Source organism: Stylophora pistillata, chromosome 11 (assembly GCF_964205215.1).
Source record: "Stylophora pistillata chromosome 11, jaStyPist1.2, whole genome shotgun sequence".
In the NCBI taxonomy this organism is placed as follows: Eukaryota; Metazoa; Cnidaria; class Anthozoa; order Scleractinia; family Pocilloporidae; genus Stylophora; species Stylophora pistillata.
The window spans coordinates 2,634,167-2,661,143 of NC_142529.1; the positions used below are offsets into that span (position 1 = coordinate 2,634,167).

General features: G+C 36.2%; 1 protein-coding gene across 1 annotated transcript; it reads left to right on the plus strand.

Moving 5' to 3' along the window:
* The first annotated feature begins 333 nt into the window (after positions 1-333).
* LOC111323106 (nardilysin-like) lies at positions 334-26,911 on the plus strand. The gene is made up of 42 exons (XM_088739394.1): positions 334-402; positions 1,633-1,915; positions 4,557-4,638; positions 4,980-5,080; positions 5,287-5,339; positions 5,426-5,499; positions 6,015-6,110; positions 7,004-7,041; positions 8,928-9,012; positions 9,701-9,758; positions 11,052-11,085; positions 11,473-11,512; positions 11,926-11,995; positions 12,340-12,417; positions 12,725-12,818; positions 12,939-12,965; positions 13,463-13,521; positions 13,801-13,855; positions 13,968-14,012; positions 14,152-14,211; positions 14,416-14,539; positions 14,929-14,961; positions 16,640-16,690; positions 17,412-17,455; positions 17,652-17,727; positions 17,919-17,970; positions 18,726-18,809; positions 19,331-19,397; positions 20,815-20,886; positions 21,439-21,494; positions 22,409-22,499; positions 22,636-22,704; positions 22,808-22,839; positions 23,229-23,271; positions 23,903-23,998; positions 24,303-24,350; positions 24,534-24,586; positions 24,979-25,062; positions 25,351-25,441; positions 25,796-25,912; positions 25,995-26,090; positions 26,258-26,911. The coding sequence occupies exons 1-42, from the start codon at positions 359-361 to the stop codon at positions 26,453-26,455; spliced, it is 3,153 nt and encodes a 1,050-aa protein (XP_088595520.1). The 5' UTR covers positions 334-358; the 3' UTR covers positions 26,456-26,911.
* The last annotated feature ends 66 nt before the right edge of the window (positions 26,912-26,977 follow it).

Here is a 26,977-nt window from a genome sequence, read left to right on the forward strand (position 1 = left end):
TTTGGGAAGAAGGGCTAAGAAGAGTAGCACTGGTAGGTAAGAATACATCGACAAGGAATGAGAAGATGATAACAGATTGGGAATTAATCTAAGCTCACCTTAGGTAAGTGTTATTGAAGAACTAGATATCCTTGATGTATATGTTGTAGTTCAATTTTATACTTGGTTCAAATTTTATTTTCCTTTGTTCTCGGTCATGTTTATGTATGATAATGAGTTTGAAACAAAGGAAAATAAAATTTGAACCAAGGATAAAATTGAACTACAACATATACAATGATAAAATGACTTTTACCCACAACGCAGGTACGTATATACCTTCTTACGCATACACAACGTACTTCACCAGAGAAACAGTATGGCGCCTGTTGTAAAGTCACCGAATGATCCCCGAGAGTACCGGTAAAACACCTTTTCTCATCTTGTCTTTCTTTTACTCTGTGTTTAAGTTCAAGTGATAAATATTTTCTTATTAGAAGCTTGATTTAATTTGTGTCTGTCGTAAAACATGCTTCAATACCTTTATTAGTTCGCGTGTTGTGCCTAAGAAAAATTATATCCATCTCAATGTTTGTTTATTCGTTAAAGATGAAGAATGTCGATGCCGTGAAATTAAGAAACGATTTCCTGGCTTGTTCGATTTTTTCACTTAAATGGAACTGAACGTCTAAAATATTAGATTCAAATTAAGATTCGAAAGGGAATAATCCATTTACCAGTAAATGCACGTGTACATAGACATGTCAACACTAATTCTATGATCACACGTGATCAGTGGACGGGAAATTAGAGTTTTCATTTCTCTTTGAATTGAGTGGAATACGCAATGAGTACCTCGTGTTTATCTTCATTCTTCAGTTGTGCTTCTTATTCAACATTTTGATTAAACTTTTTCATTTATGAAGTTGACATAACTATAGTTGTGGGCGCCATGACTTTGAGCGACATGCCTTTCTGGTGACTTGACTGGTAACCATTCAGGGGTGCAAAGCACTCTTCTCTCTTGAAAGGATGCATTTTAAACAAAGTTCAATTTGAATGAAAAAAAAAGAAAAAACAAAAGTTACAAAGAAAACAAACAAACAAAAAAAAACACGGTACATCACATAATAATAATAATAATAATAATAATAATAATAATAATTTATTGATTTATAGTGTGCCTTTTAACATACCAGGTGATCAAAAGTACGTTACAACAATAATTAACCTTAAAATGTACAAGTATTAAAAATCTACAATATAAACATTACATCATTTATTTATATATATGCATCTAAGAAATATTAAAAGCTAATTTAAAAAGATAAGTTTTAAGATTTGACTTAGAAGTAGAAATACATGTGATCATGCGGAGGCTTACGGGATAATCATTTGCTATGATAGTTGTTTATTTTTTGGCAAACTACCAGTGTATGACAGGACAAATGGGCAGTGTTAAGATTTTGGCATACATGACGCCATGATCAGGATGATAATTTATATATTATTCAATACTGGATATTTTTTTGCATATGTCACCATAGGGTTTCAGTTGGGAAAGTCTGTAGAGTAAATATTGTCATTGTTTCTCTCAAAATTTAGTTAGTAATAGCAACTGCACACCTTTAGATGATCTTTATACAATTACAGGGTTGTTCACTTAGACAATGGATTGAAAGCATTGTTAATATCAGATACAAACTCAGTTACTCGTCGCAAGCACCACGACAGTTCCATGTCAACAACAGATGAAGAAGATACTGAAAGTGAAGATTTAGAAGGCGAGAGTTGTGATGAGGATGATTTTGCCGATGACAAGGATGACATTGATGAGGATGAAAATGATGTCACTGATGGCATCACTGGTGAAGGTTTGGATAGAGAGGAAGAAGTTGGCAGTGAAAGATTACGAAATTCAAAAGACACAAAACTAGTGAGTGAATCAAATTTAGGTTTTACTATGTCTTTGACATTATGCTCTTATTCATGTTTATCATGTCGACCTTACTCAACTTTCCATGACGTATTTCTTCCATTCTTCTCTGTCATTCACAGCATTTTAGAGATTTTCAATCTTGCATCCTGTATCATCCAGCAGTTGTTCGGTGTATGTGTTTTAGTTCAATTTTTTCCTCTGGTTTAATTTTTTCAAACCAGTTCAATTTTTTTTAACCAGTTTAATTTTTTTAAGGCAGTTTTCAATCAACTGTCTGAAAAAGGGCCTTCATTTTTTGGGGTGTGGATTGAAAAATGGGGCTTGGCTTTTTACAGGGGAATTCTGAAAAAGGAGTAGACGTGAGATAGAGAATGAAATTTCTCCGTTTATCTCTCATCACTGTATTATTCCTTACTCTCTTCTTATCTACTCCCCTAATACTCCTCAGATTTTTTTATTATTATTTTTTTTATTCATGACTTTAGACTATAGGTACTCTATCATTATTTCAACTCACCTGGACTTGAACCATGCACCAAAATTTTCAGAATCTGTTGCCGTCTCTTCAATCCATTAGGCCATGCTAGATTTCGTTGACAATCTTGCCACTTTTTACATTATTATAATTTATTAGTCCCAGGCTCCCCTCTGTTTGGCCAAATTTATTATTAAAATATTCGTATGCTTACATGCATGCGCATTTGATGCAAATTTGGACTTCGAAAGAAAAAATGGCAGAGAACTCATGCATCTCAAAAGAAATTTTTCTTCAAAAATTACATGACTTAAAAGTGGAACAAACCAAAAATGAATCGCTAGTAACATTGTTTATTGACGACAATGTTTTTGATGAGTCGAAGAGATATTTAAAACAGCAAACAGAAAAGTCTCTTGGACTAGATTCAGGAGAACAAACCTATTTACAAAATAATGACCAAATGGGAGATGGACACAATCAAGCGAAAGAACTGGTCCTATGAAAATGATTCGCTAGTAACGAAAGACAAAAAGAAAGTTAGATCCCTAAAGGACAGCTTCGTAAGGTTTTAAGCCTTGCACACAAATGCATAAATCACCGAGGAAGACAGATATCCAGTAAATGGATCAACAAAAACTACAGCGAAGTCAACAGTAAAGTAATCAGCCTGTTTGTTGCTTCATGTCGTTTTTATGCTGAACAAAAATCTATTACCAGTCATGTGAAAAGGGTAGAAAAACCCCTTCAGTCTCTGCATTTCCTTTCTCTTGTTGAGATTGACCTAATGGATTTCAAGAACTGTCCATGCAACTGCACAGAACCTCATACCTGGACGATTAATATCGTAGATCATCATACCAAATATGTTTATGTTTTGACCACCACTTAAAAACAAAACTGCTGATGAAGTGCTGAGAGCCATAAAAACGTACTGTTACACATATGGTTTCCCAAAAATGATTCTCACTGACAATGGAAAGGAATTTAAAAACAAAAAATGGAAGCATTCTGCAAGGAAAATTTGCAAGGAATTTTTGTATTGCTTGTTACTTAAGACTCAACAATAAAATTTATGTGCTAGACTTGTTCAAACAGTTCAAGATTTTCTTGCTTGAGTACACTGCTGCAATACATTCCCTAACCCTAACCCTAATCTTAACTCCAACCAGTAAAATGAACATTTGCTCAAATGTGGACACCTTAAAAACACACTGACTTTATTTTATACAGAAAACATTTTTCAAAATCGAGTTTCCAGATGTGAAAAAAATTGTTTATTTTCATCTTTACAGAGAACATTTTACATGTAAAACATCAATAATTAAGAAGGAGCTGTGTGCTTAAAAATTTTAAACCAGTTTGAAAATTCTAAACCAGGTTAAAAAAAGTTAAACCAAAGAAAAAATTGAACTACAACATATTATGTTCTCTTTGTGCATCCTGGTACTTGTCTGCCATGGCTTGGTCTCCAGAGCAATATATCTCCTCCTAGTTAATCTTTGCTGTGCCAGCGATGTCCAGCAAACCTTGGTCTTTGTTGGCATATCTATGGACTTGCTGATAGGGGGGATACATTATATTGCCAATTGCTGTAGTTCCTTGTCCTTGTCCCTCTTAGCATAAGTGCAAAACTGTATGTTGTAGTTCAAAATGATCCCAAACAAGTATGATGTGTATTTTCCTTTGCTTAAGAATCATGGCAATGTACATTTACATTTACCCAGAAAAAAGTACAAAAACAAATAAGTGTATTTCAAGATAGCATTTACCTGGAATTTATCTTAAATTGTAATATGTATACAGAGAGGGTTGAAAAAAAATTGATTTTTTGGCATGTTCTACTGGTACATTAGAGCCTTTTTCTTCTGGCCTAAAGGCTCCTCTTACTAGCCTTTTGTCATCTGCCAACAGAAAAGTGAAAGCCTAAGTGGAAAATTAACTTGCCCCAGACTATTGGTCAGGACCTTCTTTATGCACTGGTATAACTACATAATATTTAGCACACAGCTGTCAATCACAAAATAAAAGACCACTTAGAGACTTTTCAAAATAGAAACAGATGGTAAAAATCAACCAATCTCAGCTCACAGCTCTGCCCATTTTTGTGACAAATAAGAAGTTCCATGTCAAATACCAATAATTATTTCCAAATCATTTCAGTCTGCAGCAGCTCTTTGTATTGGTGCTGGTAGTTTTTCTGATCCAGATGATATCCCAGGATTGGCCCACTTTCTGGAGCACAGTAAGAGCTTTATGTCCTTTCTGTCAGCAGTCATTAATTGAGAGTACTGTATCATCATTATCATCATTTTTGTTGTCGTCTCTTATTGTAATCATGTAGACTATATGGATTTAGAGCAGGCCATGGAAGGTCGTGACATCCTTTTTTATGCAATTTTTTTCCTCTTTCAATATATTGTACGTGCAGGATTAATGTTGTTGTGTTGTTGCAAGGAGTAAGGTTCTGACCTCAGCACGATTCTTTGTGCCTATTCTTTCTTATTCTGTAGCTCCACCAGTAAGTGGTTAAATAAAAAACACTATAATTACAATAATTCTGTTCATTTTTATTTATTTTCCAAGTGGTTTTCATGGGTAGTGAAAAGTATCCTGATGAAAATGCATTTGATGCTTTTGTAAAGAAACATGGAGGATCAGACAATGCTTCAACTGATTGTGAAATGGTAATACATGTCTTTCTAAAAATGTTTGTAAAAACTTGACAACAATGACCAGCCTTAATTGATGATCTAGAATTTTGATGAATCTGAGTTGGTAATTCTCAACTGTGAGAGGAAATGAGAAATTTTATTATTGATAATCATATTGCACTGTATTTGAGTAAATATTTATATCAATAATGTATTAATTTCATTAATTCTTATTTCAGACCACCTTTATCTTTGATGTTAGAAGAAAGTACTTCAGAGAAACTTTAGACAGGTTCAGCAACCACAACATTTCACATTAATTTCTTACATTTTCTCATTCATCTACTAATTTCAAAATTCATATTAACTTGGTTACAGATTTGCTCAGTTTTTCATTTCTCCTCTTCTAAAAGAAGAAAGTGTTGATAGGGAAATACAAGCTGTGGAAAGTGGTAAGATCTAAATTTTTTTAATAGATGAACACTTTCTTTTTTGAATTCAGTATAGAGTATCCAGTAACTGATTGACAGATTAAAGCCAGGGTGATATTTATATTATCCATTTAAATTTCCTGGTAAAGTAAAAAATAATTTTCAGGTACAGTTTATGGTATGTCTCTGTTCCATCTTCATATACAATAATGCATTGGATCTTCCCCTTTATCTGTACGTGGCAGCATAGCCAAGTGGTCAGCGTGTCGAATGTGCAATCCACGGCTCCCGGGTTTGAGTCCCGCCCTGTCCACTACCTGGATTTGTTTCATGGTAGCTCTGAGTTCAAATCCTTGGCCACGCTTGTAAATAGCCAACTGGTTTGCCTCCGGCCAGTTGGGATTCTTAACATAGTACTATTATGTTCAATTTGAATTATTTGTTTCAGTTGTTTGCTTGGCCCCTGACCAGCACTTGTGTGCTATAAACACTGCCGATGGTGAAATAAATTTTTCTTTTTTAATTTTATTTTTCAGAATTTAGAATGAGTTATCAGAGTGATTCTGTAAGGAAAATGCAGCTTCTTGCACTGCAGGCTAACCAGTGTCATCCATTTGGAAAATTTCTCTGGGGTGAGTTTGACAACTGAAAAGTTTAGGGGTGATATCTAATGCAAAGGGTTTAGAGCAGTTTTTAATTGAGTGCTCAAAAACCAAATTAAACCCAGTGTCAGTAGTTATGGTAACCAAATAATTTGGATATATCAACAAAGTTTAAATGGTAAATTGGCCACCGTAACGATTACAAAAGCTGACGTTTCAAGCTCCGACGAAGGGCTAATGCTTGAAACGTCAGCTTTTGTAATCGTTACGATGGCCAATTTACCATTTCAACTTTGTTGATATATCCAAATTATTTCATTACTCCCACCGACACAGCCCCAAACAGTTTCTTTCGAAACTACCAGCCGTTATGGTAACCAGTTTGAACAAAGGTTGACATCATGAGAACTCAAAGTAAAAACTGGTAAACTGCTCGAAGTGTGTGTGTGTGTGTGTGTGTCTGTGTGTGTCTGTGGGTGTCTGTGTGTGTGAAGAGGTGGGGGGAGCAGTGACTTATTCATTATTGGGTACAGTTTTGTATCTAATGGGTTGAAAAAAAGGTGGCATGATTTTGGTTGACCATCAACAGACAGAAAGCAAGACCAAAGCAATCACAGATTATTTTTGATGCTCAATTGAATATTGTTCTAGACCCTATGTTTAAGGTGAAGCTTACAGTATACTGCTCAGATGAAAACTTTTTATCCAGTCTGTCACATGAAACCAAGTTCATCAAAATGCAACTGGTTTTAACTCAAAATTACATTATAATTATTGCTATTGTAATAGCAGTAAATTGCTATGAAGATATATTGTCATTGTTCAGCAGCAGTGTTAAATACTTCTTTTCTAAGATATTGGGTATAGGTGGAGCCCTTGATGTCTTTTCATCTTAACCATTTTCAATTTTTTTTTGATATTAGGAAATGAACAAACACTTGTAAAGATCCCCAAAGAAAAGGTAAATGAAATAATTTATGGTTTTTCATCTTACAAAGTGTTGGTTTGTGCATTAAATACATATTAATTTGGTTTGATTGAATGGCACATTACATGTAATTATTGGCAATGGAACAATAGACAATAAAACTGCTTTCAAGTTTATTTTTATATTTGTTGTGTTTTATAGTAACAGCAAACCATCTTATTTTTTTTTTCAAAACCTATCTTCCTTTTTCTGTTCTTCAATCTGCTGGTACATCTGAACCCTGACCCTAACCCTAAAACCTTATGCCTAACCCTAAAACCTTATCCCTAACCCTAAAACCTTATCCCTAACTCTAGATCTAATCCTCTGATTGACTAACTGACAGAATCAGGCTATTGAGTCAGTTTGCTAGACATAACGTCTCGTAGTCACGTTCGACGCACTAAAAACTACTATAAAACGAATACAAGAATTGTAAAAACGTGTAAAATGGTATATAAAAAGTCACTTGTAACAATGTAGCGGAATTCCAAATCGATTTCGATCAATTACGATCCTCATCAGTAGTACTCCGCCATGTTTAAAATACTCATAAATAATTGTTCATATAAGTGACTCTGAAATGTCCACACTTCTTCCAGGCTTCATGTAAGCGGTCATGATGTATCAATCACAGCTCGTGGGATTTGAAAAAAGTTCCATTCGTTCTTGGAGTTCATAAGCGAGTCTTCGTTCACATTATTTATCCTCACTCCTTCAGTTATTTGTCTCAGCATCGCGTCATTGTGATAAACCCCCGTCACATCCATTCGGAACTGCTTTACCTCTCTATTGTGTTTCTCTTTACAGTGTTTCCACAATGCAGTTCGTTCTTCCTTATTGTTAAGTGATTTCGTATGCTCTTTCCCTCTGGTATACGCGCTCCTGGCTGTTTCCCCTACGTATACGCTGTTACACTGGATACACTTAATCTCATACGTCACACTTTCTCTATCACACGGTCCTTTTCCACCTGTAGCACAGGTGGAAAAGGACCGTGTGATAGAGAAAGTGTGACGTATGAGATTAAGTGTATCCAGTGTAACAGCGTATACGTAGGGGAAACAGCCAGGAGCGCGTATACCAGAGGGAAAGAGCATACGAAATCACTTAACAATAAGGAAGAACGATCTGCATTGTGGAAACACTGTAAAGAGAAACACAATAGAGAGGTAAAGCAGTTCCGAATGGATGTGACGGGGGTTTATCACAATGACGCGATGCTGAGACAAATAACTGAAGGAGTGAGGATAAATAATGTGAACGAAGACTCGCTTATGAACTCCAAGAACGAATGGAACTTTTTTCAAATCCCACGAGCTGTGATTGATACATCATGACCGCTTACATGAAGCCTGGAAGAAGTGTGGACATTTCAGAGTCACTTATATGAACAATTATTTATGAGTATTTTAAACATGGCGGAGTACTACTGATGAGGATCGTAATTGATCGAAATCGATTTGGAATTCCGCTACATTGTTACAAGTGACTTTTTATATACCATTTTACACGTTTTTACAATTCTTGTATTCGTTTTATAGTAGTTTTTAGTGCGTCGAACGTGACTACGAGACGTTATGTCTAGCAAACTGACTCAATTATCGAACACGTTCCTGGCCTCGGCCCACAAAATTTCATCACAAAGAATCAGGCTAATTGCAGTGAAAATCTTGCTCTCTCAGATTGTTATATCCTTATCTTGACAAAACCCAATGTCTCAATCATTGTTATCAATAAAAAAAAGAGTTAGTTACCCCATAGCAAGTGAAAAAAATATTGTGGTGCAAAATTACCCAGGTTAAAAAAATTTTACCCAGTGAAAAATTAAATTTACCTTAGAAAAAAAATTACCTGCAACATTTACATTGATTTTTTAGAATTTAGATGTTAATGCTTCTCTGAGAGATTTTCAGCGGAGAATGTACTCTGCACAGTACATGACACTGGCTGTGATTTCTAGAGGTAAGACTGAAGCCTTTCTTGATCTAAGTTATTGACATTCTTATGTTGTCAAACATAATTACTGCAATGTCATTGTGTTTTCCTGTTTAACTGTTACTCTCCCAGAGTGATTAAAATCTAACCTTCCCTATGACATCCATATATAACCCAGCAAACAGGTAATGATAATACTTAATCGTATCACATAGAAGTTGGTCTCTTGGTCTAGTCCCAAATTATAACTAAATTAAATGTACATGTACAAGGAAGCGTGTGGTGGCCAGAGGTGAGAATTAGCAATCAGATCTTGGCATTTAAAGGGTTAAGAAATGAACAATATCAAGGCCCTGCTGTAAGGAAAATTGAATGGAGCCCAGTGCTCTGAAACTGTGAAATCCAGGGTGCCCAGCATATGCTTTGTATGAAAAAGCTAAAATTCCTGAGACACCCAAGAGCAAAAGTAAGGCGCCAGGGGCCACCAGGCACTGCTAGACCACAGCCTTGAATATTTGAAACCATGGTATTATTACAATGATGAGTTTATTATTTCCTACCTCTACTCTATGTGGACCATGTCCAGACTGATTTTGTTTTTTGATAGATCACAACTGGCATAATTTTTATCAGGGAATTGACCAGAGAATGAGGTAGTCAGTTTTGAGTAGCCTCTACATTTTACATTTAATTAAACTGTTAATTTTTTTTGCAGAATCTCTTAACAGTCTTGAAAAGATGGTTAGGGAATCATTCTCTGAAATCCCCAACAAGTATGTGTACTACTTAAACAATTATAACTGTTGCAATGATATGAATATATTTATATAAATATATAGGTATGTATTTTCTATTTTTTATTAATATATTCATTAATCTGTTGTGTACTATACACAAAAAATGTTTATTTTTACCATTCTATTTTCTGTTCATTAAGATAATTATGACGAGATTTGGCATTTGAACATTGACATACAAACTTTTGAAAGGAACAATAAATACATTTATTATCCAACTGTGCTTCATAGAGGACAAATAACACACGAGATGAGTACAAATATCATGTGATATTTGTACTCCAGAGATCAGTATCTGCAAAATTTTCCCACACTGAAATAACAATTTTGTGTGTTGGATAATAAATCTCTTATTAGACATTATTTTTGTTGTGTAGTATTTGTTTTGCTAGCGAGGATTAACTAACCATGGTTCTAAACAACTCCATTTATTACACCAGCTTTCTGTCAGTCACTGTACTTTTCACAAGGGAGGTTGAATATGGTTCAAAATCTAAATTACAGCAAATTGTGTTAGTGATATAATAAACAGTTATCCCTTACAATCAAACAAAGATATATTTACCCAGTGGTATCTCACAGTTTCTCGCAATTCCTCATACTAGCAAATGACTCAAGTTGCGTAATCATGTCTATGATGTCACCTAACAAATTATAATTACAAATTGTTGGCGATACAGTATTGCTGAGTATTTTTACTCGTTGTTTGTATTTTGACTTGCCCTACATGCTTGTCAAAATACAGCACAACTCCTTACCACATAACAAAACGTCTAATAAGATTTCTGTACATAATTTTTTGGGTGTCAAATTGTTCATTTTTGTGTGCCCTTCATTGTTGTTATATACTGTCAGTAGTAGTTAAGTGGTTTAACTAATAACATTTTATGTTTGTGGTGACTTTTTCATCCAAGTTTGGCTCTTAATTGAGCTCTTTTTTGTTTGCTAGTCATGTTACAAGTCAGTAAGACTGACGTATGGTAAATTTAAAAAAAAAATAATGCACACATGACTAAAATTCAAATGAGCTGATCATTGAATTACCATAAATCTAGATGCCAATAGCCCATTTCCAAATTACCCCTTGGCCTCTTTTTCAAAATGAGGCCTGGTGCTCAACCATTCTTGTGAAAATGAGGTTAATGTGCATGTGAATGAAAACTTATTACCATATGAAAGGTTGAGCACCAGGACTCATTTTGAAAATTAGGCCAGGGTAATTCAGAAATGGACTATTTCTAAATGGTATGATCATAATTTTGTTTTCAGCTCACTGCCAAAGCCAACATTTCAAGAGTACACAGTGAGTACTTGATTTGTTTTATGCATGGTTATGAACAGTGCAATGCATTTTCCATGTTTTTAACTTATTGTAGCATATTGCATGTATATGTGTTGAACTGGAATTTTAAGGAAAGTACAATTTTTATTAGTGTGAGTACCTAATCATGTGGGAGTACCCAGTTGACTTGAAAGAAAGAAAGAAAGAAATATCTCCCGGCTTTCATGAATCATGTAGTTTTACATGTACACTATGTACTGTGGCATTGTCACATGATATTTAAATGGTCATTGACTGGCTAATTCAAGCCTGAAAATGTTGGCGAAGGCTATTCAAATTTGTTTTTAGTGAAAATGAATAGTAAGTTATGGTAATCTTTCTCAGTAATATATTTCATTTATTTTATAGACCCCATTTGATGCATCCAAGTTTCATAAACTATACAAAAGTAAGGTTTATAAAGGAATGTATTCCCTATGCCACTGCAAGCCTTATGCTAAACCAACTACCGAAAGTGTACCAGCTATATCGCACATGGGCTTTACTGTGGTCTATGTACTGTGAGAGGGAAAGAGTTTCCACCTACTGTAGTAATTTTCATTCCTCTGAGACACTGGAAAAGAACCCTCTTAGACAGTTACTTGTCCTATGTGTTCAAATACTGTGATTCAAAGTGAGACAACTCCTCATCAGTCTCCATTCTTCCTTAGTCTTCCATTGAGATACAATTTTCTAGATGCAAAGTGTGCTTCTTTATGTAAAGATTGCTGTACATTTTTTATTTATAATTGTAAATTTTAAACCAGATTAATTCAAATGGACATCTGTTACAATTACTATTGACTGACTATTACTTTGCAGTGGTTCCAGTCAAGGATGTACATCAGCTTGAAATCACTTGGGTTCTACCCCCACAACAGATGTATTACAGGTACGAAACAACTTAGGGTGTGGAATTTGTACCAGGAGACTTGAAGAAGGTGGGGGGGGGGGGGAGATTGGGGGAGGGATGTCAGGAGAGAGGGATACTGAGGGAGAAGGAGGTTAAACCTTTGATGTACCGCCATCTCATCCGAGAGGAGTGATAACACTTCACAGTGTTCTTCCTTGATATGATAATTCTAGAAAATCATCTTGGATAGAGTTCTAAAAAACAACAGCACAAAATTTTTGATTAAAATTAGTTAATATAATTGGCCTATTTTACACTAGTATGATCTTGGAGTTGGAACCATTTGCAGTAACTTTCAATTTTTTTTGTTTACATATCTTTAGAATCAAGCCAATGCATTATGTCTCTTGGTTAATGGGACACGAAGGACCTGGTAGCATTTTATCCCTGTTGATAAAAAAGTAAGAGATTTAACCATAACAGTGTAATGTATTACATGTGAATCATTTACAATTATTACACATCCTGAATAATCTTTGAATCAGTACTGAAAATCAGATGCAGTAATAAGTTTTCATGTGTTTGGAAATGTGATCAATACTCTCTGAGGAGTATGACTTATTCTTTAATCAAACCTTAAATTATAGGGGTAATGCACAAATAAGGTAGTCATCAATTTCAAGATATCAATTGTTATTTCTTTGTAAGTCATAATCAAATATTTAGCTAAACTGTATATTAATTGAATTTCTTTAATTTTTTCCTCAGATCATGGGCTGCTAGTTTACTGTGTGGCAATGGAGAGTCTGGTCAAGAATATAACACTAGTTTTGCATTATTCCCATGTTTAATTAGTCTAACAGTGAGTATGCCAAAATGAACCTCACTCATGCCTGATAAAAAAAAAATTAAATTTTTTTCCTTAACACATTACAGAACTGTTCAGTGTATGATCTAACTAAGTCATGTTTGATAATTTCAGGATGAGGGGATGGAGCATATTTATGAGGTAATGTTGTTCTACCGTGAAAAGACAAAGGCCGACCACTTTTTTTTTTTAAGAAAATGTAAATTCCAAGCCCCAGTATATGTACTCATATAACACTGTGCTACTGAATTAAAGAACACTAATCTTTTCACTAGCCTCCTTTGCAGACATTCTTTGTGTGTTGAATTAAAAATATCTCCCCCGACAAGGGGAGATATTTTTAATTCGACACACAGAGAATGTCTGCAAAGGAGGCTACCTTTTGACCCTCCTCTAAAAGTGTCTTGCATCTAATTTCTCCTTACAATATCATACCTGAATCACTCATTAAGGTCATGAGAATAAAGAAAATAATCACCAGCTAAAGAAGCTCTTGATTGTTAAACAAATTCTCCTTGTTAGCACCTTAAGAAATGTATAGAGAAAAGTATTGAGAATATGCATACTGTATGTACATGCGTGCACATAGTTGATAATGTAGCTCTGAATCAAATTCAAAGAAGTTTGTTTTCTTCTAGATTTTGACTATTGTGTTTCAATACCTGGAGTTGTTGAGAAAAATTGGTCCACAGGAAAGGTTTGTATGATTAAACAAAGGGATAACATAATCACAGGTCATTAATATTAAGCCTTTATTATGCAATTACCTCACATGTGCCTATTGTCTTAAAATCTAACTGATTGTTTTACATGTAATTTCCTGGAAATCTATTTGCCTATTGTCTTAAAATCTAACTGATTGTTTTACATGTAATTTCCTGGAAATCTATTTGAAACTATCCTTTTGTTGCTTGATTTTACATTCACATCTCTTCATTATGTATGTTAACCGTAATCCATGTTATTCTTTCCATAGGATATACAAGGAGCTTCAGACAATTGAAAATAATGAGTTCAGATTTCGAGAACAGGTATGGTGTACATTTAGAGTTAGCTAGCCACCTTTTCAGGCCACTGCATTTCTCAGTCAGTAGTAAGTGGGTTAATTGTTTCCTGACATTTTTGCAACTGACAATTTTCTAGTGTGAGCCTTATGACTATGTTGAGGATCTCGTAGAGAACATGCAGGTGAGAAATTGTTCCTCTACTATAACAGAGCTCTAACTTATTTGCTGTACTTATAAAAATAATGATATGTTTGCCACAAGAATTGCTTCTAGATTTCAGTGGGATGTATGTTTCTTGTGACTATGTACATGTTTTACAGTTGTTTCCAGAAGAAGATTATTTAACAGGAGATCAACTGATGTGGGAGTTTAACAAAGAGGTAAAATTTACCACATTCTATATTTTCTGATCCAACAGAAAGTGTAAATTATTTTAGTGCATTTGACTGGTCGGACATACCTAAGTTTTGTTGCTGTTTGCAGACTAATCAGAGGCCTTTCAGCTACCTTTTAAACCTAAGTATTAATATTGAATATTAATATTGATTTTAAATCTTGTTACTCTTATATTTTTATTTCTGTAGGTTATTCAGGATGTTCAAGAAAAGCTTACACCTGGAAAAGCCAATATATTGCTCCTATCAAAGAGGTTTCAAGATGAGTGCAATAATTATGAGCCTTGGTTCCAGACTCCCTACAATTGTTCTGGTTTGTATAAATTGTACATTTGGACAAAGATGATGTAGTGTTAGTTGCTATTTGGATGAATACCTCAACTATAAGATAATCTGTATTTTATTGGTTAGCACACCCTTAACTGCAACCACGTGATTATCCTTATATATCCATTCATTGTACTATAATCATTGTATTCCAATAAAGCAGTTGTGTGGAGCACTTGGTCTGATTTATGTAATAGTCTATAGTAGTATAAGGAACCCTAGTACACAACAGAATGATGACTACTTTATCTTTAGTGGCTCATTTATGTTATTCTAGAGACTATCACATTTTTGTTGTTAGGTGAGGTATTGGTGCAAATGAGTTGTTGTTTGTCATATGGATCTCCATTTGACATGTCATCTTTTTCATTTCAGATATTGATCCAGAGTGGCTTGAAAGCTGGAAAAGTTAGTGTGAAAAAGTTTATCACAGTTTTCAAATGTTTTATCAGTTTTCAGAATTTATAATTTAAGAATTTAATTTGTTCGCCATGGGTATGGTAGAAGAAAGGAACAGGACTCCTTTGTACCCACCATCCCACCCCAGGGACGACATCTACCGCACAGTAATCTCGTACATGACGGAAATTAACGTCTCCTACCCCTAACCCTGCAGGAGACGGGACCTACGGTTTTATTCGTCCTTATCCGAGAAGACTAGAATATCTATCCATATCTTGATATTATAGAAAGGTAGCAAATTATGGGGTGCCATTACCGCCAAAATTATATTTTTAAAATTATTCAGCCTCTTTTTCATTAACCACTTACTTTTATGAATTAACCATACTTGTCACAATATTATTTAGCCCATTTCAAAAATTATTCAGCCTTTTTTTCATTAACCACCTACTTTTACAAATTAACCATGCTTGACACAATATTATTCAGCCCATTTTGAAAATTATTCAGCCTTTTTTTTATGGGGCATGTTTTTAATTATATCCCAACATAACTTGCGGGATTATAAATATATCCCAGAGTTCTTTTCACGTCCTTTTCCTTGCAATATGGCTGACAGGAGAGGGATCGCGGATGTTACACGTTTGCTCTCCCAAGCTGCTACCAATTTGATAAGTCTAGTATCACAAGAGCTTCGAGCAACTAACACTACTTCTGATCTGGAAACGTTGCCTGAACCATCTCGTGGAGTTCTCCTGCACTAGAGTTTTCTGGAAGAAAACCTTTTTTTTCTCCAAGGCCTGCTGTTAGCAATTCCCTCTTCTCTTCAGTACTCGGCACTTCATCTTGTGCAGTGTATGCCAAACAAAATAATTTTGCTGTTAGTTCTTTGGTTTTTTTCTTCCTCCCTTTTGCGGCCCTTGTGACGGTGAAATGTTTTGCTTGACTTGATGTTCCACGTGCAGTTGTGTTGCTTACAACTGGTGATGGAGCGTTGTGAACTTTTTGGTACGGAGAAAACGCTCGTTTCAACTCAGCTTGAGCTCGATCAGAAGTAGTATTAGTTTCTCGAAGCTCTTGTGATGATTGTGGTGCTAGACTTATCAAATTGGTAGCAGCTTGGGAGAGCAAACGTGCAACATCCGCGATCCCTCTCCTGTCGGCCATATTGCAAGGAAAAGGACGTGAAAAGAACTCTGGGATATATTTATAATCCCGCAAGTTATGTTGGGATATAATTAAAAACATGCCCCATGAAAAAAAGGCTGAATAATTTTCAAAATGGGCTGAATAATATTGTGTCAAGCATGGTTAATTTGTAAAAGTAGGTGGTTAATGAAAAAAAGGCTGAATAATTTTTGAAATGGGCTAAATAATATTGTGACAAGTATGGTTAATTCATAAAAGTAAGTGGTTAATGAAAAAGAGGCTGAATAATTTTAAAAATATAATTTTGGCGGTAATGGCACCCCATAGCAAATTCTCCTCAGTTATTTTAAGACTATGTGTCCTGGTCCGGCCGGAGCTCGAACTCTCGACCTCCCGCACAACACAATCCGGCGCTCTAACCAATTGAGCTAACTAGGTGCGGTGTTGTCAAACAGATTTGGTGAACCCTTTAACTCCCAAGATCTGATTATTAATTCTCCCCACGTACCTTAATTGATTCAATTGCTCTTTTTAGATCTTGAATTAAACCCAGAACTGCATTTCCCAGAAGAGAATAAATTCATTGGTGAGTATGTTACTTAAACCAAGAAGGTTTTGCAGTTACACAGAACTAGACATTGTGTAAAGGATTGCTCTCAAGTCTCTAAAATACATTATCCTGATCTCTAAGGTCTTAAGTTGATATAAAAGTGTAAAGTATATGCCTTGAGTGTGTGCATCATGGCAACTGTTTGAAATGGGCAGGGAGTAAAGTAATAACCTTGAATGTTTAATATGATGCCTTGGGATTTCCAAGGTCTAACCCCTAGGGCAAGAAAAGGTCTAACCCCTAGGGCAAGAAAAGGTCTAACCCCTAGGGCAAGAAAAGGTCTGACCCCTAGGGCAAGAAAAGGTCTAACCCCTAGGGCAAGAAATTTAACACCCCTTAATATCGGTAAGTTTACCATTGAAAAGGTTTTCTTCAGTAAGAAAGTATATGACTGCTTTCAAACTGGGAGAGTCTGCAATATGTTACCCTGGGATTTCTCTGTCGTAGTCGGTAGGGTAAACAAGGTACATCATCAAGTGTCGGTAGGGTTACCCATCTTGAAGGTTCCCTTTAAGATGCTTCTTTGTGGCCGCCAAAGGAATGAATTCGCTGTATGCCAATCAATATTTTCCTTTCACCATCAGTGTTACGAATCCAGCACTTGAGTATAATTTAGCAAAGAGAAATTGGCTCTTGATCACTATTGACAATGTTAATTAACGAACACTCTAGGCTTTTTTTCTTTGTATTCCAACAGCGACTGATTTTGAAATCAAAGATCCTGATAGAACTCCAAGCGAGGTAATGAACTGGCCTAATGAATTACAAACTCAACAAGCAAACATTGTATTCCCCGTCATCCTACCAAAATGCTGTTAAAGGTTAAACTTTTCTCGACAGAGGATGGTTCTAAAGTCTATAGCAATTATAATTATAATTATAGCGATTCAGAATGTATCATTTTTATTTGACGCCCCGACTTCCATATTCCCTGTAGTTTCCTGAGTTGGTTCGTGATTGCCCTCTCGGGAAGGTCTGGCACTCGAAGGATACGAAATTCAAAACACCTCGAGGTGAGTAGATACATGCTGTTTACTTTAAACTTTATTATGGATATGCGCCTATTTCTTTTCCTACCAGTTTTAATTGCGTCAGCGCTCCAGTCTGCGACTGTTCTGGCCTCCATAGCAAGAAGAAAAAATTGGCGACGAAATTGCAGTGAAACGCGTGATGAACTATTCATTCCTTCATTTTTTGTTTCCAGCCAGGTTTTATTTTCATCTCATGTCGCCGCTAGTAAACGCCAGCCCTGAGAGGTGAGATATGAGAAGTTAGTTTATCTATCGATTAAAAAGTTAACTGACACACATTCTGTCATTTGAATGAAGCCAACGTTTGCTCTTTACCTTTCCCTTCTTGCAAGCCATTCACAACGAAGGAAGTTTCAGTCTTTATGGCCATTCAGGATTTAGTCAACGCTGTTTATAAATATATCACCTTGCCTTCTCAAGATAAACAATCTAAGAGTTTCTCAAGATTGACTGAAGATAGACTTGAATTATAACCGTACTAGCACACACAACTGAACACTGTTCAACACCACATCTCTATAGGCTGTTTTCTCGGCCATATCCGTCCTTCCAAACCTAAACGCGATGTTATTGACTGCATGTTCGTTTACTTTGTTGCATACTTATTCCAGATGTTGTTTTCAAAACGATCAGGAAGGTAGGCTGATAGTTTCTAAAGAAACTGTTTGGCGCTGCGTCGGTGGGGGTCACGAAATAATTTGAATATATCAACAAAGTTGAAATGGTAAATTGGCCACCGTTACGGTTATAAAAGCTGACGTTTCGAGCGTTAGCCCTTCGTCAGGGCGAATGATCAGGAAGGTAGTTTCACTGGTTTCATTTACGCGACGTATTAAAGGGAGCGTCGATTTTCAGGGTCTCTCTGGAAAACCCCTTTCCTCAATGCCTTTTTTTTCCAATTAAACAGGAGAAACATTAAGCCGCGTTAAAACTAATAAATAGAAGAACTGTTGTTTCAAGTCTCATTTATTGCTTTACAGCATGGTTCTTTCCGACCTCTTCTTGAGTGTGCTGGAATACAACTTGAAAGAAATCGCCTACGCTGCCGATGTAGCACAGTTAGGGTAAGCTCGTGATGTATCCTGATAAATATTTAATTTCTCCGAACTTAACGAACTACCTAACAACTAAAAACCAACACCAACTGAAGAAACAGTTAAACAGGAAACACACCTTGCAAACCATGGTCATAATTATGTCTTAGTTTTAAACTAAACGGAGTTTTTTTTTTGTTTTTTTCGCTAAGTGCAAGAATGGTGCTGACTAATACTGTGAAACAGGTTGAGTGTCATAAAACCAAAGCCAAAATACCTAAAGCGCGGGAAAATGTGGGCGACCAAATCGTGATTGGTTTAAGTTTTGCATCTGATTGGTTGAGAAAGTGGTACGAGGTTTCTACACCAATCACAGAGCGAAGTAAAGAAACATAAAGCAATCCAGAATAACTGTCGACACTCATTTGAAAATTGTTCTAGAATGAAAGCACTTGTCTGTGAAGATGGTTCAAGCTTGGCTATCATCCTTGATAGTTGAACGTCATTGCATGCGTTGCGTTGACAGTTCTCTATTTCGTGTTGTTCTTTAGTTACTCCATGACAGTTAATGAAACAGGGATCGTTCTGAAACTGGAAGGATTCAATCACAAGTTACCAGTAAGTTTGGAGTCAGTGTTTGTAACGTCACCACCTACCACAACTAATAGATGCAGTGGAGTCGTCTACACGCAGGTCTTTTCCTGTGCAACTAGTTTTATATTTTTTCTTCTATCCTGATAGAACTGCGTCAAGGGTGTGTCAATGTTTGTAATGAGTCAATGTTTGTAATGAGTCAATGTTTGTAATGTCACCACCTACCACAACTAATGCACTGGAGTCGTCTACACGCAGGTCTTTTCCTGTGCAACTAGTTTTATATTTTTTCTTCTATCCTGATAGAACTGCGTCAAGGCTGTGTCAATGTTTGTAATGAGTCAATGTTTGTAATGAGTCAATGTTTGTAGTGAGTCAATGTTTGTAATGAGTCAGTGTTTGTAATGAGTCAATGTTTGTAATGAGTCAATGTTTGTAATGAGTCAATGTTTGTAATGAGTCAATGTTTGTAATGAGTCAATGTTTGTAATGAGTCAGTGTTTGTAATGAGTCAATGTTTGTAATGAGTCAATGTTTGTAATGAGTCAATGTTTGTAATGAGTCAATGTTTGTAATGAGTCAATGTTTGTAATGAGTCAATGTTTGTAATGAGTCAATGTTTGTAATGAGTCAATGTTTGTAATGAGTCAATGTTTGTAATGAGTCAGTGTTTGTAATGAGTCAATGTTTGTAATGAGTCAATGTTTGTAATGAGTCAGTGTTTGTAATGAGTCAATGTTTGTAATGAGTCAATGTTTGTAATGAGTCAATGTTTGTAATGAGTCAATGTTTGTAATGAGTCAATGTTTGTAATGAGTCAATGTTTGTAATGAGTCAGTGTTTGTAATGAGTCAATGTTTGTAATGAGTCAATGTTTGTAATGAGTCAATGTTTGTAATGAGTCAATGTTTGTAATGAGTCAATGTTTGTAATGAGTCAATGTTTGTAATGAGTCAATGTTTGTAATGAGTCAATGTTTGTAATGAGTCAATGTTTGTAATGAGTCAATGTTTGTAATGTCACCACCTACCACAACTAATGCACTGGAGTCATCTACACACAGGTTTTCCGGTGCAGCTCTGTTACATTTCTTCTTAATGGCCATCCTGATAGAACTGCGTCAAGGCTTATTTCTTGAAAAGTTTACCATGAATTTTTCACATTTGTCACTTGGGATCCGGATTAACCTTTTGACTCCCGGAAGTGATTTACATGTAACTTCTCCCTATAACATCCATACATTATCCCTTAGACAGGTTATGAGAATACTCCAACTTATCAGGTAGAGGTTGTTATCGAGATCTAACGTTAAAATTTTCGCAGGAAATTTATAAAACAGTCTAGAGAATATTAAAAAAATACTGATGTTGGCTTGTGAAGGGTTATATCAGTTTCAAAAGAATCAGTCAAAACACTTTTGTCTTTCTTTGTTTCTCCTCAGCTGTTGTTTGAAACAATAATTGATCACATAGCAGATTTTTCTATCGGTACCCAAACGTTTGAAATGGTCAAGGTAAGATTCTCGTTCTAAATAGCCACCAAGTGACGTCTCGTCCCGAAAACCGAACCCGAACATCAGTTTTTAGCAGTAAGTGGTGTACTTTTTCCACTCTGGATGCTAAGTTTTCCCCACAGCTACTAGCATGTTCATCTATGACTTTCCAGTTGGGTGACTACTTGTTAATGGAATTTTTAGTAACGTTTAGTTAGCCGGTAATGATCACAGATTTGGGAAGGTTATTTCCTATTTGCGTTCACTGAAAGTTTCTTTTTTTTTTCCTCGACCAATCTTGTGTGGAGGTTAAGAAGATGGTAGTCGAGAAGAGCAGAAAAAGATTCGACCTTTTTAACGTTATACAAAGTTGAAATGAAAATTTGCATCTTCAAGTATCGTTGAACAGCTCGCCATATGTGCCTTTAACAACTGTGTCCTTTTGGTAAAGGTTTTTGTTGAGTAAAGATGAATATTTTTCTCGAGATTTGAAGATTTTTTAGTTGTGGTATAAAATTCACGAACAAAATCGGTCTTAACAGGAAGAGATGTTGTGTTCTTTTTCATGTACAGCGAAAGCTAATGAGATCCTATCGCAACAGTATCATCAAACCACAGAAGCTGGTCAGGTACATAGTGACCATTTTATACTTCACCTATCAATATGTGGTTCCTTCATTATGGGGAACTTCTGGAAGGGAGGGGGGGGGGAGGTTAGGAGGATTTTGGTTTCGTCACAACAGAATTTTCCTGATCCACTTATAAGGCTCTGTATTATTCTAATGATTCCCCTCATTGGCAAGTGATTCACATGTAACTTCTCCCTGTAATGACCTCACATCATCCAGCAAAAAGGTAATGAGAATACTCAAGCTAATCAGGTAGAAATTGTTATCTTGATCTAACACCAAATTCTCCTAACTTATTTACAAGGAAATATGTAGCAACTAGAGGGGAGAATTAACAATCAGATCATGGGAGTTAAAAGGTTAAAACCACGTGATCCTCCAAAAATCCTCCGAATTCCCCTTCTGCGCCACTAGGCGGTAAATAACGATGGTTCCCTGAATAATGTAATATCTATATAAACATTTGTATTTTTGCTCTGCACATTTCTGCATCGAGCACTCCAAGGATAAGTGAATCAACTTTATTTCTTCTTTATTCGTTTATATATATATATATATAGATATAAGACGTTTTTATGTGTAGTATCGCTGAGTATTTTTACGGGTTGTGCCGTATTTTGACGAGCCCGTTGGGTGAGTCGAAATACAAACAACAATTAAAAATACTCAGCGATACTACACAACTAAACGATTAATAAGAGATTCATTATCCAACACGCCAAATTGTCATTTTAGTGCGGACGAATTTCGCGGGTATTTCTGGGGTACTGATATCGCGTGATATTTGTACTCGTCTCGCACGTTATTTGTACTCGACGAAGCGCAGTTGGATAATAATAATAGTAATGGATATTTGAAAGACAGTCAGTGACAAGAGTGAGGAGCGTTTATTATAACCGCACATTATTTTCCAGGTCTGTTCGCTTGTCAATCTTACAGCACGTTAAATGGACAACTGTCGACAAGCGGAGGGTCATCTCAGATGTGACGATAGAGGCACTTGAGGTACGCACACAGTTATCCCCAAAGAAGTCATTAAGGATGGCTGGAGTTAATTACAGTCTGTTACACGAGGCTTGTGTTGTTGTGTTTTGAGAGAAACAGACTGCTGACTCTTAATTTTTTTTTTTTTTTTTTGCAGCACTTTGTATCCTGTTTCAAGTGCAAGTTGTTCGTGGAGAGCCTAATTCAAGGAAACATAACCTCACAGGTATGCAAAGACAGATTTCATCATTACCTGGCGTCATTAAACCAAAATCGTGTCACTTTCTCATAGTGTATTACAGTGAAAATTATTGTTCTCTTTCTTTTAGGAAGCCATCGCTTTACAGGAACAGCTTTATAGGTACGTAACTATAAAGTGTACGAATTTTCTCCGCTTCATACTGATACTAATTTTTGTAAATTTTAAGTGGTTCTTAGCTTCCAGTACGCAATTCAAACTCCACATTCACTCGTGCAGTGATAGCTGTGGGCGATTTTTGATTTTGGATACCAGTGACCGATTCTTAATTTTGGACACTAGTGTCCAATTTTTTATTTTGCACGTGAGTGGCCGATCGTTTAGTTTGGACATGATTATTTTGGACCGATTTTTTATTTCGGACACTAGTGTGCGATTTTTGATTTTAGACACAAGTGTCTGATGTTATAAAAATTGTGCTCTATAAGTAATCACATGCAGTCTCAGACCGCTTGTTTTCTATCACTTTATCTGTAACATTCTATTTGCAGTAAGCTGCAGTTTATGCCATTAACGAGATGTCTTCATCCCGAGGTAAGAAAACGTTCAAAGACATAAGTTGTAACCAATCAGTTGCAAAACGTGACTAAAATCGTGACCTTTGCTCTCATGTGTTTCCGCTTTTCGGGCAGTTTATATGTTTCTTCGAATTCTCATAAGCTCTATGTGGGGTTTTGTTGCACAACACTCATTTAAAATGTGCCCTAGGGAATCTTGAACATAGTATGTTTTAGCAGTAAAATGTTATTCGAATAGCCTGATCGTCTTGATGAAGTACGTTGATCCTGAGATTACTGTTATCAGTTGTAGCGACTGTAGTTTTGACAATCTGAACTGAAGTCATTATGTGATGACTTAGGTTTTCGAAAAGTCAGTCACTTCTACCGACAACATTCCTCCATTCGCTCTGACGTAGAGCTAACGCTCGAAACGTCGCTTTTTAACTCGTTACGGTGACCAATTTACAATTTCAACTCGGTTATTATAACCAAATTACTTTTTTACCCACCGACGCAGCACCATAGTTTCTTTAGAAATTTTCAGCCTTTTAACATTCCCCTCGGGCCGGGACTACCGCACTTTCACCCAGACAATGAGAGTACAGGAGCAACTTTTACTCCAGGGTTCAAACTGTTCACTGTCCATTTTGTTATCTGTTTGTTAGATCCGAGTTATGCAATTACCAGAGGGTGAATGCATCTGCCGTGTGATGGGATTTAATAAAGAAGATGACAACACTGTTGTTACAAACTACTACCAGGTAATGGCGAAATAAATCGTCAAAAGTCTTTTAAAACCTCTGTCTGAGTCCCACTGTTCCGTTGAGCAACAAGTACCTTCTCTGCACCTTGTGCGTCGACCGTCATACAACTTTTACACCAAAGGAACATCTTCAAATGTTTTCCCTTCCTTTTAAAACGTAAAAATAGCAGTACAGTGAGGTCCCGTTGACTTCAGGGTTAGAGCGTTCGGGATATCTGTATTTTTATGCAGAGAAATGCGATGTTTTTTCATCCTGCGCTAAATTTGTACACCAACTTATCAATTTTATAATTTTTCTCTAGTCTGGACCTGCATCCGTTGAAAAATTTACCATTATGGACCTTCTACTGGTATGGATCGACCGTGCTCCATTCTTCATTTGTTTTCTTTAGTTAAGAATGGATTAACTTGTCTTAAGAAGAATCAGTTCTACGGAACAATGAATTATTATTTGGTATGTAAAAACATGTAGCCTTTCGTGTTGAAGTTACATCTAAATTCTTCTTCTGTTAAGTTGTTTATTCTCATTTTAGATGCGAATGGAGGAACCGTGCTTCGATATACTTCGCACTCAAGAACAACTTGGGTAAGATTTTTTTTAAAGTAGATATGATTGGTGCAAAACGACGAAGAGCTGATGTCAGCTGAGGTGTTGTTACCTCCTATGAGTTTCGTTTATATTCGAAAAAGGATGCGCTTAACCAAGCCTACGTAAATCCGTATCTTCACTCCTCCCTTTTCTTCTTGGGGTGGAGGATATGGCTATACCTAGGCTGCCCTGAAACAAGTCCAAGGTTACACGTCTATCCAAATTTCCATTGGTGAATCTGAGGTCCCCTCCCCCCTCCCCTCCTCCCCTGCCTTACGCTTTAGGCCCCCAAGTCCCCTCAAGTAGTTTTGGATGGCAAGTTTGGCTTATAACAAACAAATATTTATTTTATTTATCACTTCTAAGTTTATTTGTCTGTTCTCTGCCAGGTACTCTGTGTTCTGTTCTTGTAGAAACACATTCGGAGTTCTCGGATTTTCAGTCACCGTTCAAACACAAGCTGGAAAATTCAGGTACTTTTTTTTATTTTCGTCGTGTTCCTGCTTTCACACGGTTAAACCTTGAACTATCCTACAGAAAGTAGGTGTCGGTTAGCGAGAGAGATGCATGCAAAAAATCAGGTCTGAAAATCTCTCTTAAAATAATGTGTATAACGAAGTAAATTCGTCTTCTCCAAAATCTGCTCTGCGCGCTTATGGTTTTCGACATATATGTTGTGGACAGCAGGTCGTTCGATAACTTTTTCATATATTAGGTTTTCACCTTTCTCTATATTTACTATGCTCGTGATTGGGTTTTAGTGCAGAACATGTCGATGGTAGAATCGATGCATTTTTGGATGGATATGGTGAAATATTACGTACTATAACAGAAGAAGACTTCAAGAGCCAGGTATGAAAATGTTTTCTTTTGTTGTGTCTCTTAACAAAGCGCACACAAGGAACGTGCGGCGCCTTGAAGGCACAAATGTTAAAAGAACTAGAAAGCAAGCCGAAAAAAGTGTAGGAAAAGCTGCATGTGCACGTCACCTCACTCAGTGTTCATTTTCTTCTTGAATCTGATTGGTCAAAAACTAAGTATCTTCATTCTAGTTGGTTTCGTTGAGAAAGCGCGGGAAAAGTCGCGTACGCCGCTTTGTGTTCGAATGTGATTGGACAAAATCTCACAATCGTAACACTCTTTAGCTTCGCGAGAAACTCGGTGTCAGTTTGTCTTAAAACTTCGTTACTCTGTTTTGGTTGTCAGGTTGATTCACTTATTGAACTCAAGGAACATGAAGATCTTAGTCTGGCAGATGAAGCTGACAGAAACTGGATTGAAGTCATAGATCAGACTTACATCTTTAATAGGAAACGACAAGAAGTGAGTGAAACGCATGCATCTTCGGTGATCTTTTCTTTATTCTTTAAGCATTAATTGAGTGTTACTCTGCATCTTTTACCAGGTTGCAATTTTAAAAAAACTTACCAAAGAAGAACTTTATCTGTGGTTCTCATCACACAGAAAAAATGGGAATAAATACAGGAAGCTAAGCGTTCAGGTAAATATTATTGGTTTGCAGATATGATGTTGCTCTTTATTTAGTTAATAAGGGGAAATGTGATGTAGAGGACAGCCTTCCGTTTTTTAAGTTCTCAGTCGTTATGTTTTCGCGCGGCTGGTTGTATAGGCTTGGTCACCAAGATATGCTTTTCCAATTTCCCTTAGATCATTGGGTCAGGTCAGTGCGAGGCACACGATTGCGCCGATAGCCATGTGGACGCAGATAGTGGCTTGGGTAACGATGAAGATTGGCAAATACGTCCTCTGACGGTAGACACTTCTGGCACTACGGTCTTCTGTGTTAAGAACATTTCAGAGTTTAAAAGGACGAGAGCTATTTACCCTGTCGTGAAAATTAAGTGAAGAAAACAGGGCCGTAGGAATGAGCAACAGAGATTGAAAAAAGAGAGGAAGTGTCAATTAAGTGAGATCATTAAGCAGGATAGAAAAGGTCGAACAAGATTGTTTTTTTCGGTGACCATGCCACTTGAATCGTAGCCACCTTGTTACGTAAATGGTCACGCTATCGTGTATAATCAATCGAGAGAAGGCGTGACTTTTAGCCACGACTCTCTCCAGCCTTCTTTGCGTGACTTGCAAACATTAAGCAAGAATCATTAGAGAGATTAGAATAACTATTGTCTGTAATTTAAACAGCTTTAAAATGAATGTGTACTAAACTCCCGGAAATCCCATTAGGAATGGTGTAGTCGTTTACAGCCAATACATTAGTATTTGTTTCTGTCCAAATTCGTATGATCTTTACCTTGCAAAAAGACATTGTTAGTGGAATGATAAATGCAAGTTAAATTGGAATGACTTAATGCATTGATCTATTTACTTAAGAGACAGGAAATCTGTCTTAAAGTCAGAGTTTTCTCTTGT

Coding starts and splice junctions, on each gene's coding strand:
- LOC111323106 (XM_088739394.1), top strand. CDS start 359: ATGGCGCCTGTTGTAAAGTCACCGAATGATCCCCGAGAGTACCG. Junction 23,999..24,302: donor TTGTTACAAACTACTACCAG/GTAATGGCGAAA, acceptor ATTTTTCTCTAG/TCTGGACCTGCATCCGTTGA. Junction 24,587..24,978: donor CGCACTCAAGAACAACTTGG/GTAAGATTTTTT, acceptor GTTCTCTGCCAG/GTACTCTGTGTTCTGTTCTT.